This window comes from Bombina bombina, chromosome 4 (assembly GCF_027579735.1).
Source record: "Bombina bombina isolate aBomBom1 chromosome 4, aBomBom1.pri, whole genome shotgun sequence".
Taxonomy (NCBI): Eukaryota; Metazoa; Chordata; class Amphibia; order Anura; family Bombinatoridae; genus Bombina; species Bombina bombina.
In genome coordinates, this window is record NC_069502.1 from 1,116,476,042 (window position 1) to 1,116,490,252 (window position 14,211).

The window sequence follows — 14,211 nt, forward strand, 5'->3', positions numbered from 1 at the left end:
CTCCATCCAGAGTGCAGACCACCAGCAAATATCTGCCCTCCGGGTCCCTCTCCATGTACTGCATCACGCATGCAACTGACTTGTGGACCACAATGGCGACACCTCTTCTTTTTTTTTTTTTTGGATGAGAGGCCGACAGGCAAATTGGGTAAAGTTTTTAGAGTTCTGCATGAAAGAGGAGCCCTGAGGTCAGTGGGCTTCTTGGAGAAAGGCAACCTTTACGTTAGTTTTCACAAGGTATCGAAGCAGAAGGCTCTTTGTAGATGAATTCAGTCCTTGGGTATTAGGGTGGCAAATTTAAGAGCCATGCTGAAAAAACATAAAAGAGGGGGGAGATGGAGGGGAGGGAAGGTGAGGAGTCCTAAGTAATTTTCTCTATCTGCGGCGATACAGACTAATGCAGTTAATGTGTCTTAGGCTCTGTTTAAGAGTGTTATTTACTAACACACCCTTGAAGTATAAGGTCTGTGATAGAAGAACATTAATATCTGCGTTGTGCTTCCCTAAAAAGCGAAGAACAAAGCAGATCCAAAAGTGGGGGGAGTGCCGAGGGCACCGGAAGTAAATAAGGTAGGACTATTTTCTTCAGGCATAAGGCCATATAAGCCCAAAGGGGTGAATCCGAGTTTTGTGCTGGGCATTCGCAATGGACACTTATTACAGCAAATACTGACTATCTTTGAAATTATATATTTCCTGCTGGTGCATAACATTAATAACAACAAGACAAGTAGATCTGGGGTGACATAGATTTAACTAGTTAAACCATAACATTAAGATGATGGAACCCTTATTCCCCTTCCCCGAACTTCTTTCTCATTCACAACTAGAAGGAAGGGTGGCCATTAAACTAGCCGGGGAGTTAAATCTATGGGGCAGAACCTCTGGGAGAGGTCTGCAGGGTAGGAGTGTGGGAAGTCCAAGCAGTCCTACTCAGAGGGTCGTGTACAACCTAAGGAACTTGTGAAGGAGGGGGTGTGCGATAGGCCATGAGGTCCATCGCCGCAGCCCCCTAACAGTGTACCACTTGTAACCATATACCTTAAACAATATAACTTAAACATTCCTAACATAGTGTTTGGGGGGGGACACTGAAGTCAGCAGTCCCCTCCTCTTACTCTTGTAGAGTCAAGGCCTGGGCCACGTCATCTTCCAGAATGTCCTGTGATTCCTGCAATGCTCCGGGACTATGTACCTGGGGGAAGAAAAGAGCAATGACAACAAAAACAAGTACGAGGACCATTGTACCCATATCCCCAAGTCAGGTTTAAAATGTCCACTATTATCTCAAGAACCATTAAGCAGTCATTCAAAAAGGATATAGAGGATTGTATGCATGACCTCCCAGATCAGGAAGGCCAAAGTCATTGGCCTGGGCCCTGAAGAAAAAGTGCACCAGTTCAGTGAGGTACCGAAGAAGAGAGATCAGGAGAGGTAAATCCTCGGGCCTCATTTAGCTTCACAAGTAGAAGGTAGGGTTTTAGAAGAGGGAGCTTGCAGAGAGTTTCTGTTTTCCCTAGGAGGAAGCTGCTTCCACGGCAGGGCCTCTGCCCTCAATTCCCCAGCGGGAGCCTTGGAGGTTGTAGGGGGTGGTCTGTCCGTAAGAAGATCCCACTTGGAGAGAAGATTTCTGGCTTGCTCCGGAGAGGTGATAATGTGCTGGATGTCATCTTTGGTAACGAATAGTCATACTGGAAAACCCCACCTGTACTTGATTTCCTTATTCCTAAGAATTCTCTTAAAATCTTGTTAAGCCTTTCGCTGTTGTAAGGTTTGAGGGGAGAGGTCCGGGAAGATCTGCAGATGATCAAACTTCGAGGCTTTTAGGGACCCAGAGTTAACTGCTCTCAGGAATTTCTCCCGAAAGGTGTAATAATGAAGTCTCACAACTACATCCCTAGGCTTGTCATCAGACATGGCTCTTGGTCTAGTCGCCCTGTGGGCCCTATCAATGAGAGATTCGGGATCTAGTAGAGGTCCTAGATCAGCTGTAAACACTTCCTCACAGGACGATTGCGGGCAAGGAGAGTGGGTTATGACCCACTGTCGCTAAGGGCAGCGGGAAAAGGGGGGAGAGCGTTTAGCTGTTTGCTGCGTCCAAGGCGGGGGGGTGTCCTGCAGAGTCAGGGAGGTTGTTTATATGTTATCAAGGGTGCTGATAAGGCCCGGATGGGGGAGATGGTAGTCTCCTGAGAAGTCCCCCACTTGGAGGCAGGGATTTATAAGGGTCTTGTTAACTAAGCGTCAAGGAGGTGGTGAGAATACCACAAGGGGCCTTTAGGTGTAATGTGGGAGGCTCTGTTGGAATGCTTGTAATATACAGACCTCTGGGGAAAATACGTAGGACGGCTGTTTACTTGAGCGAGGGTGTAGGGCCCCAGGGTATACAGGGCCAAGAAAGTTATCAAGGGTCTTACCCTCACGGTCCTCTGGTCCTCAAAGTCCGCCTCTGTAAGAACCGGGAGTTCAGTTATCGCTGGGAGCCGTTTTGGAGAGTTCCAACAGCGTATGCAGTAGGATTAATGAGGCCAAAGACTTTTTAAGTAGGGCTGTCCGATTATCAGGAGCTGAAGTTGCGGGTATGGAACAGGGGCCTGCAGGCCCAATAAGGCGGGTGTGTAGCCTCTAATGTGGTGAGAGCGTATATCTCTTATTAACGTGCTGCTCCGTTTAGCCTCAAAAGTGCTATCAAGGCCTTTAGTTTTAAAGAAGCCGTGTCCGAAGAGCATATGTTAGGCCTTTAGCTTTTCTTCTATTTACAAATTTGCTTCTATTATCAAATTTGCTTAATTCCCATGATATTCTGTGTTGAAGAGACACCTAGGTAGGCATCTGGAGCGCTATATGACAGAAAATAGTGCTGCTATATCTAGTGCTCTTGCAAATGGATAACATTCATGCAAAACTGCTGCCTTATAGTGCTCCAGATTTGGGCCGGCTCCTAAACATAAGTTTGCAGCTTTTCAACAGATACCAAGAGATTGAAATAAAATTGACAATAGAAGTAAATTTAAAAATGGTTTAACTCATTAACGACTAGCGCCGTACCCTGTACGACGACTGTCGTTATGACCTTAAGGACCAGCAACGTACCCTGTACGCCGCTGCAGTCCTGGGCTTCTCTCTGCCGCGATCTTGCTGAAAATTGTGAGATTGCACTATTTCTGCATGCCCCACGAGTGGGGCACTGCAGAAATAGTTACCGAAGCAGAGAGGGCCACTCTGTGATCTTCTCTGCATCTGACAGCGGTGGGACCGATCGTTGGTGGGTGGGAGCGTAAGAAGAGAGACGGGTGGGTAGCCCATCGCTGGAGGGCTGGAGTATGTGGCACCGCTCGGCCACGCTACTTCGGGAAAAAAAAAAACCTAATAATCCAGCTGCGTGATTGGGGGAGGGGGGGGGTCATATGTGGGGTAATTTTAGAAAAAAAATAAAAAAATTTGAAAAAAAGGGATTGGGGAGGGGGATTTGGGTATTGAGGGGGGCAGCTACACTACAGAAAAACTAGTATTATAAAAATAAATAAATAAAAAAAAAACCCTATTTTGCTGCAAACCGGGTACTGCCAGTACCTGATGGCCGCTAATAGAGTGGGGAGGGTTAGAGAGCTGTTTGGTGGGGGGATCAGGAAAGGTTGGGAGATAAGGGGGGATACTACCCTGCAGAATATAAAAAGTAAAAAACAAACTAACAAAAAAAAAAAAACCTTTTATTTTTGTACTGGCACACTTTCTGCCAGTACTTAAGATGGGGTGATATTTGGGCGGTGAGGGAGGGAAGAGAGCTGTTTGAAAGGGTTCAGGGAGGGATCAGGGGGTGGGTGTGTCAGGTGGGAGGCTGAACTCTACAATAAAGCTAAAACTAACCCTACAAGCTACCTAATTAACCCCTTCACTGCTGGGCATAATAAAAGTGTGGTGCGCAGCGGCATTAAGCGGCCTTCTAATTGCCTAAAAGCAATGCCAAAGCCATATATGTCTGCTATTTCTGAACAAAGGGGATCACAGAGAAGCATTTAAAACCATTTGTGCCATGATTGCACAAGCTGTTTTTAAATCATTTCAGTGAGAAACCTAAAATTGTGAAAAAGTTAGATTTTTTTTTTATTTGATTGCATTTGGCAGTATAATGGTGGCATGAAATATACCAAAATGGGCCTAGATCAATACTTTAAGTTGTCTTCTAAAAAAATGATGAGATGATGCAAGCCCCATTGGTGCTCTGAGCAGCTGCAGTATTTAAAATGCTGGTGCGCTGAGAAAATCTGTCTGTTTCACATGCATGTGCAGAGACAAATGTAAACACTAAAACATAACTTTTACTAGAAACATTGTTGCCAATACATGTATATTGCTAATATGTTTCTATTCAAATATGTAATTCATCTATGTGCAATTAATTTTTGACCGGAATTCTCAGTTTAATTTTGATTTTACTGTCCTTTTCCTTCTTAAGATAGGGAGTGTCCACAGCTTCATTCCTTACTGTTGAGAAATACAACACCTGGCCACCAGGAGGAGGCAGAGACACCCCAGCCAAAGGCTTAAATATCCCTCCCACTTCCTCATCACCCCAGTCATACTTTGCCTTTCGTCACATTAGGAGGTAGCAAAGAAGTGGCAGAACATTCGGAGAGTCCTGAAAAAGGGTATCTGCCCTAAGAGATAGGAGTTTTAAGTAGTCATGTCAACCTCTCAGTGAGAGTATTGATGGAAGTTAGTCTGGAGATGCAGAGAGTTTTTCTGTGAAACCATCCAGACTACTGTTAACAGCTCCTAAGCAATCAGTATTGACGGGTTTCACTGCCTGCTTTCTCTCACTCAAGTCCATGTCGGGAGCACTGCTATAAAACTGTCACACTTGAGAGACTATGTTCCACAGCATGGATCCTGGAGGTAAGATCATTTCAATTTTTACACATAAAACTCTACAACAGGGTCACAGTGTGGCTCCTTTATACCTTGATAGGATCCATGGTTAATATCCTCTGAAGGGGGTTTATTGAACAGTTGGAGTTAATTAATCAGTGTATTATTTACATGCTGCTTTGTGTGATTTTTTTTTCTGGGCTGATAGACTGTGTGTTTTTGGCTAGAACAAACAGGTTTCACTTTTAAGATTCACTTTTGTTTTTGTAAGTTTTTCCCACTCCTATTACTTGCTGTACTTGTAATAACAGGAGAAGTACTGTCTTGCACTCCATGTGACCGGGTGTGGTCTATGTTCATTTCCTCCATTCTGGCTGAGACTTGAACCTGAGGAGAGCGTTTCCTCATTTAACTGTCCGGGTCTAGGAAGTGTTAAGTGGCCCAGCCATTGGGAGTATAAAGATGCAGTTTTCTATAATAAAAAATGTTTTTATTTGTATCCTCCTGTGGGTATAACCTGAGCTATGGAGGACTCTGACATGTTAGAAGGTACTCCTTCTGTACTAAATAATACCCGTTTATAGGCCGTGGTTTTCCCGCCCACTCAGTAATGTTTCACATGCCTTAACACCGTTATAAAGCCTAAGAAGGGAGACAAGCCTGCTAAGGCTCTTAGTCCCTCTGAGCCATCTACCTCTCAGGACTCGGCATCCCGTAAGATTACTACCCTTGCTACATTATCCACTCCACATGCAGTTCTCTGTAGCACATCTAATCCTCCATCCGAAGGGGGCCTTCTTCCTTTGGACTTTGCCACCTAGTTACAAACGGCGGTGTCTGCGACCCTCAGTGAATTACCTCGCTCTAACAAACGCAATAGAAAGGTTAAACATAGCTCTCCTGACCCGGAGTTATCTAAATATTTATCGGGTTTAGCTATTATGTCCCAGTTATCCGGTGATGAGTTAACCTCTATAGCTTAAGAGGGTGAACTTTCTGGGTCGGAGTCCTTGGCGTCTAAGCCTCCTGCTACAGAGGAACCGTCCTTTAGATTTAAAATTGAGCTCCTTTTATTAAAGGAGGTTCTGTCTAAGTTAGAGGTTCCAGAGGCTGCGCTGCTTGTAGAACCTATTATACCTAAATTAGACAGAGTTTACAAAGACAGGAAAGTTCCTTTGACTTTTCCTGTGACGGTTAAGATGGCGAACATTATTAAGAATGAATGGGAAAGAATTGGTTCTTCCTTTTCCCCCTCGTCTACTTTTAAAAAGTTGTTCCCGGACTCTCAACTGGATTTGTGGGGCTCCATTCCTAAGGTGGATGGTGCTATCCCTACGCTTGCTAAACATACTACTATACCTCTTGAGGATAGTTCTTCGTTCAGAGAGCCGATGGATAAGAAAATGGAAACCTTTCTGAGAAAGATGTTTTAACATTCAGGATTTTTGTTTCAACCGGTGGCTGCAGTTGCCGCGGTTGGCGGAGCGACTCTTTGTCGGAACTCAGTGAGGTGGAGTCTCCCCTCGAGGATATGCAAGATAGAATTAAAACTCTGAGAATTTCTAATTCTTTTATCAGTGATGCGAACATGCAAATTTTTCGCCTAAATGCCAAGACCTCTGGCTTTGCGGTCATAGCCTGCCGGGCGCTCTGGTTGAAGTCTTGGTCTGCGGATATGACTTCTAATTCCAGACTCCTTTCTCTTTCCTTCAAGGGAAAGATTTTATTTGGTCCAGGCCTGGACTCCATTATTTCTACAATTACCGAAGGCAAGGGTGCCTTCCTACCGCAAAATAAGAACAAGTCTAAGGGACGACAATCTTCTAATTTTCGTGACAAATCCCAATGACAACAATCCTCCAAGCCCAAGCAACCCAAGAGTACTTGGAAGCTGGCTCAGTCCTGGAATAAATCCAAGCAGAATAAAAAGCCTGCTGAAAACAAATTGTCATGAAGGGCCGGCCCCTGATCCGGGATCGGATCATGTAGGGGGCAGACTGTCTTTTTTTCAGACGCCTGGTTCAAGGGCGTACAGGATCTGGGAGTCCTGGAGATGGTATCTCAGGGATGCAAGAGAGGCTTCAAATCTCATCCGCCAAGGGGCAGATTCCTTTTCTCAAATCTGTCTACCAGACCAAAAAAGAGGGATGCTTTTTTAGGGCCCGTTAAGGATCTATCCTCCTTAGGAGTTGTTTTCCTGGGGGCCTATCGAAGAAAGAGCTTTGGGGTTCTATTCAAACCTTTTCGTGGTCCCAAAGGAGGAGGGAACTTTCCGCCCAATTCTGGACCTTAAAGTGCTTAAGCAAATTTCTCAGTGTCCCTTCCTTCAAGATGGAGACGATAAGGTCCATCCTTACTTTAATTCCTGAAGGCCAGTTTATGACCTCTAGGGATCTGAAGGACGCTTACCTTCATGTTCCAATCCACAGGGAACACTTTCAGTTCCTGAGGTTTGCATTCCTGGACCAGCACTTCCAGTTCATTGCCCTTCCGTTTGGCTTAGCCACTGCTCGAAAAATCTTTATAAAGGCTCTTCTTACCTTCGCAAGAACTCAGGGTATTGCAGTAGCCCCATACTTGGACGATATTCTGGTGCAAGCACCATCCTTTCGTCTTGTGGAAGAATTTTCGGAGTCTCTTCTCAGTCGTCTTCGATCACATGGATGGAAGATAAACTTGGTAAAGAGTTCTCTTATCCCAAGTACCAGGGTGGTATTCATGGGTACTATAATAGACTCCATATCCATGAGGATATTTCTAATAGACCAGAGACATTGCAAGCTAACTTTACCATGTCTTGCCCTCCGGACCTCCTTGAGTCCCTCTGTGGCTCAGTGTATGGAGGTGATTGGTCTCATGGTGTCCTGAATGGGCATCAGTCCTTTTGCCAGGTTCCGTCTCAGACCTTTACAACTGTGCATGCTGAGACAGTGTAATGGTGTTCATTCAGATCTTTCTCAACAGATTGTATTAGACAGCTGGTCGAGAGAATCGCTCTCTTGGTGACTCTGTCCAGATCTGTTGCTTCTTAAGACCATCTTGGGAGATTGTGACTACGGACACAAGTCTATTCGGATGGGGAGCTGTTTGGGGTGCCAGGAAGGCACAGGGGTTGTGGAACTACGGGCAATCTTCAAGGCCTTGAAGGCTTGGCCACTTCTATGTTTATCCAAGTTTACCAGATTCCAATCAGACAATATAACCTTGGTGGCTTACATCAACCTTCAGGGAGGAACAAGAAGTTCCTTGGTGATGAAGGAAGTATCTCAGATTCTGGAGTGGGCGGAGGCCCACAGCTGTTCGCGGTTAGCGGTCCACATTCCGGGTGTCGATAACTGGGAGGTGGATTTTCTCAGCAGGCAATCCTTCCATCCAGGGGAATGGTCTCTCCATCCCAAGGTGTTTGCAGAGATATGCAGCAAGTGGGGGACGCCGGAGATAGATCTCATGGCATCCCGTCTCAATACCAAGCTACCCAGGTACGGTTCGAGGTCGAGGGATCCCCAAGCGGATCTAATAGATGCACTAGCAGTGCCTGGAGGTTCAAACTCATATATCTTCTTCCTCGAGTGGTGGCCCGCATCAAGCAGGAGCGGGTATCAGTAATCCTCATTGCTCCATTGTGGCCGCGAAGGACATGGTTGGTGGATCTATTGGGGATGTCCTCATCTCCTCCGTGGAAGTTACCTTGTTGCAGAGACCGGCTGATACAAGATCCATTTATTCATCAAAATCTAGAATCTCTGAGGCTCACTGCGTGGAAATTGAACACTTTGTCTTAGCCAAGAGAGGTTTCTCTCAGAGTGTCATTGATACTCTTAATCAAGCTCGTTAACCTTTTGCTCGGCGTATCTACCACAAGGTGTGGAGGACCTACTTATTCTGGTGTGAAGAGCGTGGTTTTTCCTGGCACAGAGTTAAGGTTGTCAGGATCTTATTTTTTCTCCAGGATGGGCTGGAGAAGGGCCTTTCTGCTAGTTCCCTGAGGGGACAGATTTCAGACTTGTCGGTTTTATTGCACAAGAGACTGGCTGAGCTTCTAGACGTGCAGTCCTTTGTTACGGCTCTGATTAGGACCTGTGTTTAGATCTGGGGCTTCTCCTTGGAGCCTAAATCTTGTTCTTCGGATTTTGCAACAGGTTCCGCTTGAGCCTCTGCATTCCGTTGACATTAAATAGTTATCTTGGAAGGTTCTCTTTTTATTGGCTATTGCCTCTGCGCACAGAGTTTCTGAGATCTCTGCTTTGCAATGTGAACCCCCTAATCTGATTTTTCATGCATATTAGGCAGTTTTACGTACTAAATTAGTTTTTCTTCCTAAGATTCCTGTGTCAGATTGCAACATCAATCAGGAGATTGTGGTTCCTTCCTTGTGTCCTAATCCTCCTTCATCGAAGGAATGCTTGCTTCACAATTTGGATGTGGTTCGCGCCTTGAAGTTCAATCTTCAGGCTACTAAGGAGTTTAGACAATTTTTTCCTCTTTGTTGTCTATTCGGGGAAGCGTAAGGGGCAGAAGGCTACTTCCCTATCTGTTTGGTTTACGAGACAGCGGGACATCATCGTCCAGAGAGATAACGGTTGATAACCGTGGCTTCCTCTTGGGCCTTTGAGAACGAGGCCTCTCCCCTGAGTTACTTCTGGAACACCTCTACAATCCAGAATATTTTCCCTCACCCACTCATCCCACCTCTGTGCTGAGGAGATTGAATCAAAAGGGGAAGGATGATAAAAGGAACTTTTTTTTTCTTTTTTCTCATATATACAATAAAGCAAAGGAAAAACTGGGAAGAAATTAACCACAAAGCAAGGACCAGCCTGTAATTCCTCACTGGAACTTTAATTATCTAAGTGGCGGAAGGAATCCTCTTTTTTTTTTTTTTTTTTTTTTTTTTCCCCCCTTCTTGGCCAGAGACATATTTTAAAATGTAACTTAAATTTTACTATCTGAACCTAGAATAGTAACTGTGGTTTATTATAGTGTTTTTTCCTGCTATGCCAACCTGTTTTGCATTTAGATCAGCAGGACATCTATAGTGTCTGCTTGTATCTCTGTAAAATATTTATCGACATAACCCTATATGTAAAGGAAAGGGGGAAAGAAGAGGGAGGGGGCAAGGTAAGAAAGGATAGGGAAAACGAGGTTGAGGGCCTAAGTCACAGTATTCTAACACAAAATATTTATGCTTATAACATTTTTCTTGCTCTGCTGTAATTTAGTCAGGATTTTCTGTGTTTTTAAGCTGCTTGTGAAAGGGAAAAAAGAAAAATGGAAAGAAAAATGGAAAGAAAATCTTCTCCATTTAGCTTTCTCTAGCTTTTATTTTAACTCCCTGCATTTCCTAAAATATATTCACAACAAGTCAATTTTTTTTTTTTTACCTAACTCACTTTTTTTTTCCCTCCACACATTCACCTTATCACCTCACTTTTTTTTTTTCCCTCCACGTTAATTGATTGTAAACTCACCATCACACCTTTTAATGGATACATTTTTTAAATCACCTAGTCACTCTCCACATTCCTCTTCAGTAATGGCTGCCAAATCAAGGGAGAGGAAAAATAAAAATCTGACAAATTTCTGTTGAAACTCACCCTATTAACACTAATATCACCACAGGTAATGATAATATGGATATGCAAGGATTAGTTGAGAGCATTGCTGGAGTTTTGACTCCAAAATTTGAATCTCTCAGAATTGAAATCAAACAAGATATCTCATTGCTTACCACCGAAGTTAGGTCATTTTCAAACAGACTCCAGGAAGCGGAGAAAAGGATATCAGATCTTGAGGACTCGCATGAATCTTGCAGATCTAAATTAGATGTCAATAGTTCCCTTTGAAGAGTCATGAGTAGAGCCACTTCACTGAACATTATTTCCTGGAACATAGGAGGTATCACCTCCCCTATTAAGCGCAAAGCTATTGTAACACACCTGAGGAAGCTGAATACTGACATTGCACTACTTGAAGAAACACATTTAAATTTTGAAGAAACAAAAAACTAAAATTTTCCTGGGTAGGAAATGTAGTTGCTACACCTAGTTTGAACAGTAAGAGGGGAGTGGCCATTTTAATTGGGGAAAAAAATTAACCACACAGTTTTACATGTGGACACAGACCCAGAAGGCAGATACATTCTTATCAAAGTAAGATTAGATAATCTTGTTTTTACAATCTGTAATGTATACGCTCCTAATTATTTTTGTAAAGAATTTTGGGACTCTCTCCAGTTGAGGATATAGCACCTTAGGCAGGGTTATCTCATATGGGGTGGTGATTTTAATATGGCTCCGCAATTCCCCCTTGATAGAGTTAGACATAAGAAGAATCCAACCAAAACTGAGAGATCGTTTAGAATCTAAGCTGTTTGAAACCATTTTTCAAAATCTTGCTGTGAGACACATATGGAGAACACAAAACCATGACGCTAGGATTTATTCTTGCCTGTCAAAAGCTCATAAATCACTATCTAAAATTGAAATAATCTTAGTCGATGACAATATTGCTAGGTTACAAGTTAAAACTATCATTTACCCTATATGTCTTTCTGATCATGCCCCGATTCTTCTACAAATTCAGTACAAAAATCACAAGTTGCACCCACCACGTTTTTACTTCCGTAAGTATTTATTTACTAATTTTAAGTTTAAAAATTGGCTCAAGGCTAAATACAATGAATTTTTACATTACAATAGGGAATATCTTGATAAGCCTGAGGTATTCTGGGAAATGGGTAAAGCTGTTCTAAGAGGTGAGATTTTGGCATATAATGTGGCATTGAAAAGTAAACATAAAGAGAGAGAGAAACAAGTTTCTCATTTTGTTGTCAATTCATATACCAGTTACCTACAGTTCAAAACATTAGAAAATTGGACTACTTATATTAGAGCTAAAAAGGAAAGACTCTTTTCTATTAAAGAACTTAAGGTTCAAGCTAAGTATTACAAGTATGGCAACAAATCTGGTAATTTACTGGCCTCCCTAGTTAAGAATAATAATAAATCTTCCGTAATCGAGAGAATACAAAATGAAAAGGATATCTCTAAAACTCCCGTAGTAGTATTGGAGACTTTTTTTTCCCGATTATTACAGAGATATTTATGCTTTTAAAGAATCCAATTAATCAAATAGGGACAATTTTTGGCAGATGATCACTTATCCATATTTATCTTTGGACTTAGTAAATGCTATTAAATCTTCCATTACTGAAATTGAGATAATTAGAGCCATTTAAAATCTATCTTTAAACAAAGCACCTGGACCAGACGCGTTACCAAATGAATTTTATAAAATTTTAATACAACAAATAGTCCCCCATCTGAAAAACCTTTACAATCACTTCTATACTGAGAATAAGTTATCTCCATCCAACTTTCTGGCCTCTTTTACAACCTTAATATTAAAATCAGGGAAGGACCCACTAAGGAAAGAATCGTACAGACCCATAGCTCTTCTCAATACCGATTACAAATTATTAACTTCTATCTTAGCCTCCAGATAGCAACTAGCACTATCTATTATCATTCATAAAGACCAGGCAGAGTTTCTTCATAACAGAAACTTGGCAGCCAAAATCAGGGAAGTTTTCCTAACTATTGACTATTTTAATTCAGTAGAAGAACGAGGCTTAATAAAGGAATCTGGCTACTCTGATGCAGCAATTATTTCAATCGATGCAGAAAAAGCCTTTGACTCAGTGCATCATGATCATATACTAACATCCTTAATTAAATTTGGTTTTAAAGGTAACTTTATTAACTTCATTAAAAGACTACACCATAATCCCTATACAAAATTGATTAACAATTTGGAATCTACAGAGATAACTTTGAGTCGGGGAACACGTCAGGGGTGTCCTTTATCTCCCCTTCTATTCGACATAACGATTGAGCCTTTGGTTATTATGATTAGACATCAACTAGAGGGAATTAGAATAAGACAAGCTGAGTTAAAAATAGCTTTATGTGCTGACGACATCTTGTTATATATATCTAACTCCAATATTAACTTTCCCAAACTTTTCTCTATTATCGAGCAGTTCGGCTCTTTCTCTGGCTATAGAGTTAATGCTTCTAAATCAGAGATTCTATGGCTGAAGAAAAATCCGGACTCTCTAACTGATATTCCCTTTTCAACCAGTAACTAAAGCTTTTAAATATTTAGGTATTTACATATCTCTTCACCCAGCACTATGGTATAACCTTAACATCACTCGTGTCTTAGAAAAAATTAAAAGATATATGAAAAACTGGCAGAATTTCCCACTTTACCTATCTGGAAGGATTGCTTTATTTAAGATGATTCTTTTACCAAAAATTATATATGTCCTTTAGAATACTCCGGTCAATATGAGCGAGGTTAATGTTGCATTACTTGCTTTATCTGGCAAGACGACCAAGAATCTCCCTCAATGGAGAGCAAAATCCATACCTAAAGTCATTAAACAGTTTATAACTATTTATACGCCAATTCAAGCACTATGGAAGCGGTTTTCAATGATGGGAGTTAACCCACATATTCCTAAGTTCCAAACATTTTTAGACAACCCAGAATTCCAGTTAGGATCCCAGTCTTCTTTATTTAAGAGTAACAAGAGATAGTAGTCGCACCACCAAGTTCAATGAATAGTTTACTTTATTGAGCCAAGATCAAAAAATCAGCAACGTTTCGGACACAAGTCCTTAATCTTGCATAACAAACAGACACTGATTCACTTCTTATATACCCAAAATAAGTCACACCTGCACAGCTAATTGTAACACCTGAAAAGTCAGGTATAACATTAACAACCGAATGTTGCCCCCATGTGGTCAACTACAAACATCACACTTATCTAAATAATTTTAATTTAACTATTACTTATCCAGCAATGAATTAATACATAGTCTAAAATATATCAATGTACAGTGCAGACTCTCAGGCAGTGTATGATTTTAACTTATTCCTTTACACTAAATTTTAGCAAAGATAGATGTAAACATTTTATTTAATAAAAATTAGATTTCTACAGAAAAATTGACCAATCTAATTCTTTATTCATGCCCCCTGGAGATAATGTCCCTAATTCATAAATCCAATATGCTTCACGTTTTTGTAACAATTTAATTCTATCCCCCCCTCTTCTAGGATGTTGTACTTGTTCTATTGTGGCCGGCATGGGCTCAGTATTGTCCAAGGTATCAATATATTTGGATAAGGTTCTTAGACCTTTTGTTAATTCTAATTCATATATCCAGGATACACGAGATTTTTTAGCCAAATTGCGTGATTTGCATCTAGGGGATAATAAATGCATTCTTTTTAGTCTAGATGTGACATCGCTGTATACAGCTATCACAC

At 41.7% G+C, this 14,211-nt stretch overlaps 1 protein-coding gene across 1 annotated transcript in view; it reads left to right on the forward strand.

The window, feature by feature from the left end:
- Positions 1 to 1,336: 1,336 nt before the first annotated feature.
- The window catches only part of LOC128658218 (serine/threonine-protein phosphatase 2A 56 kDa regulatory subunit alpha isoform), a gene marked incomplete in the record, with an annotated part of 340,402 nt that continues 327,527 nt past the window's right edge, over positions 1,337 to 14,211 (forward strand). Inside the window, 2 exon segments of the mRNA XM_053712752.1 lie at positions 1,337 to 1,434; positions 1,521 to 1,675. Coding sequence (XP_053568727.1) covers positions 1,337 to 1,434; positions 1,521 to 1,675 — 253 coding nt within the window.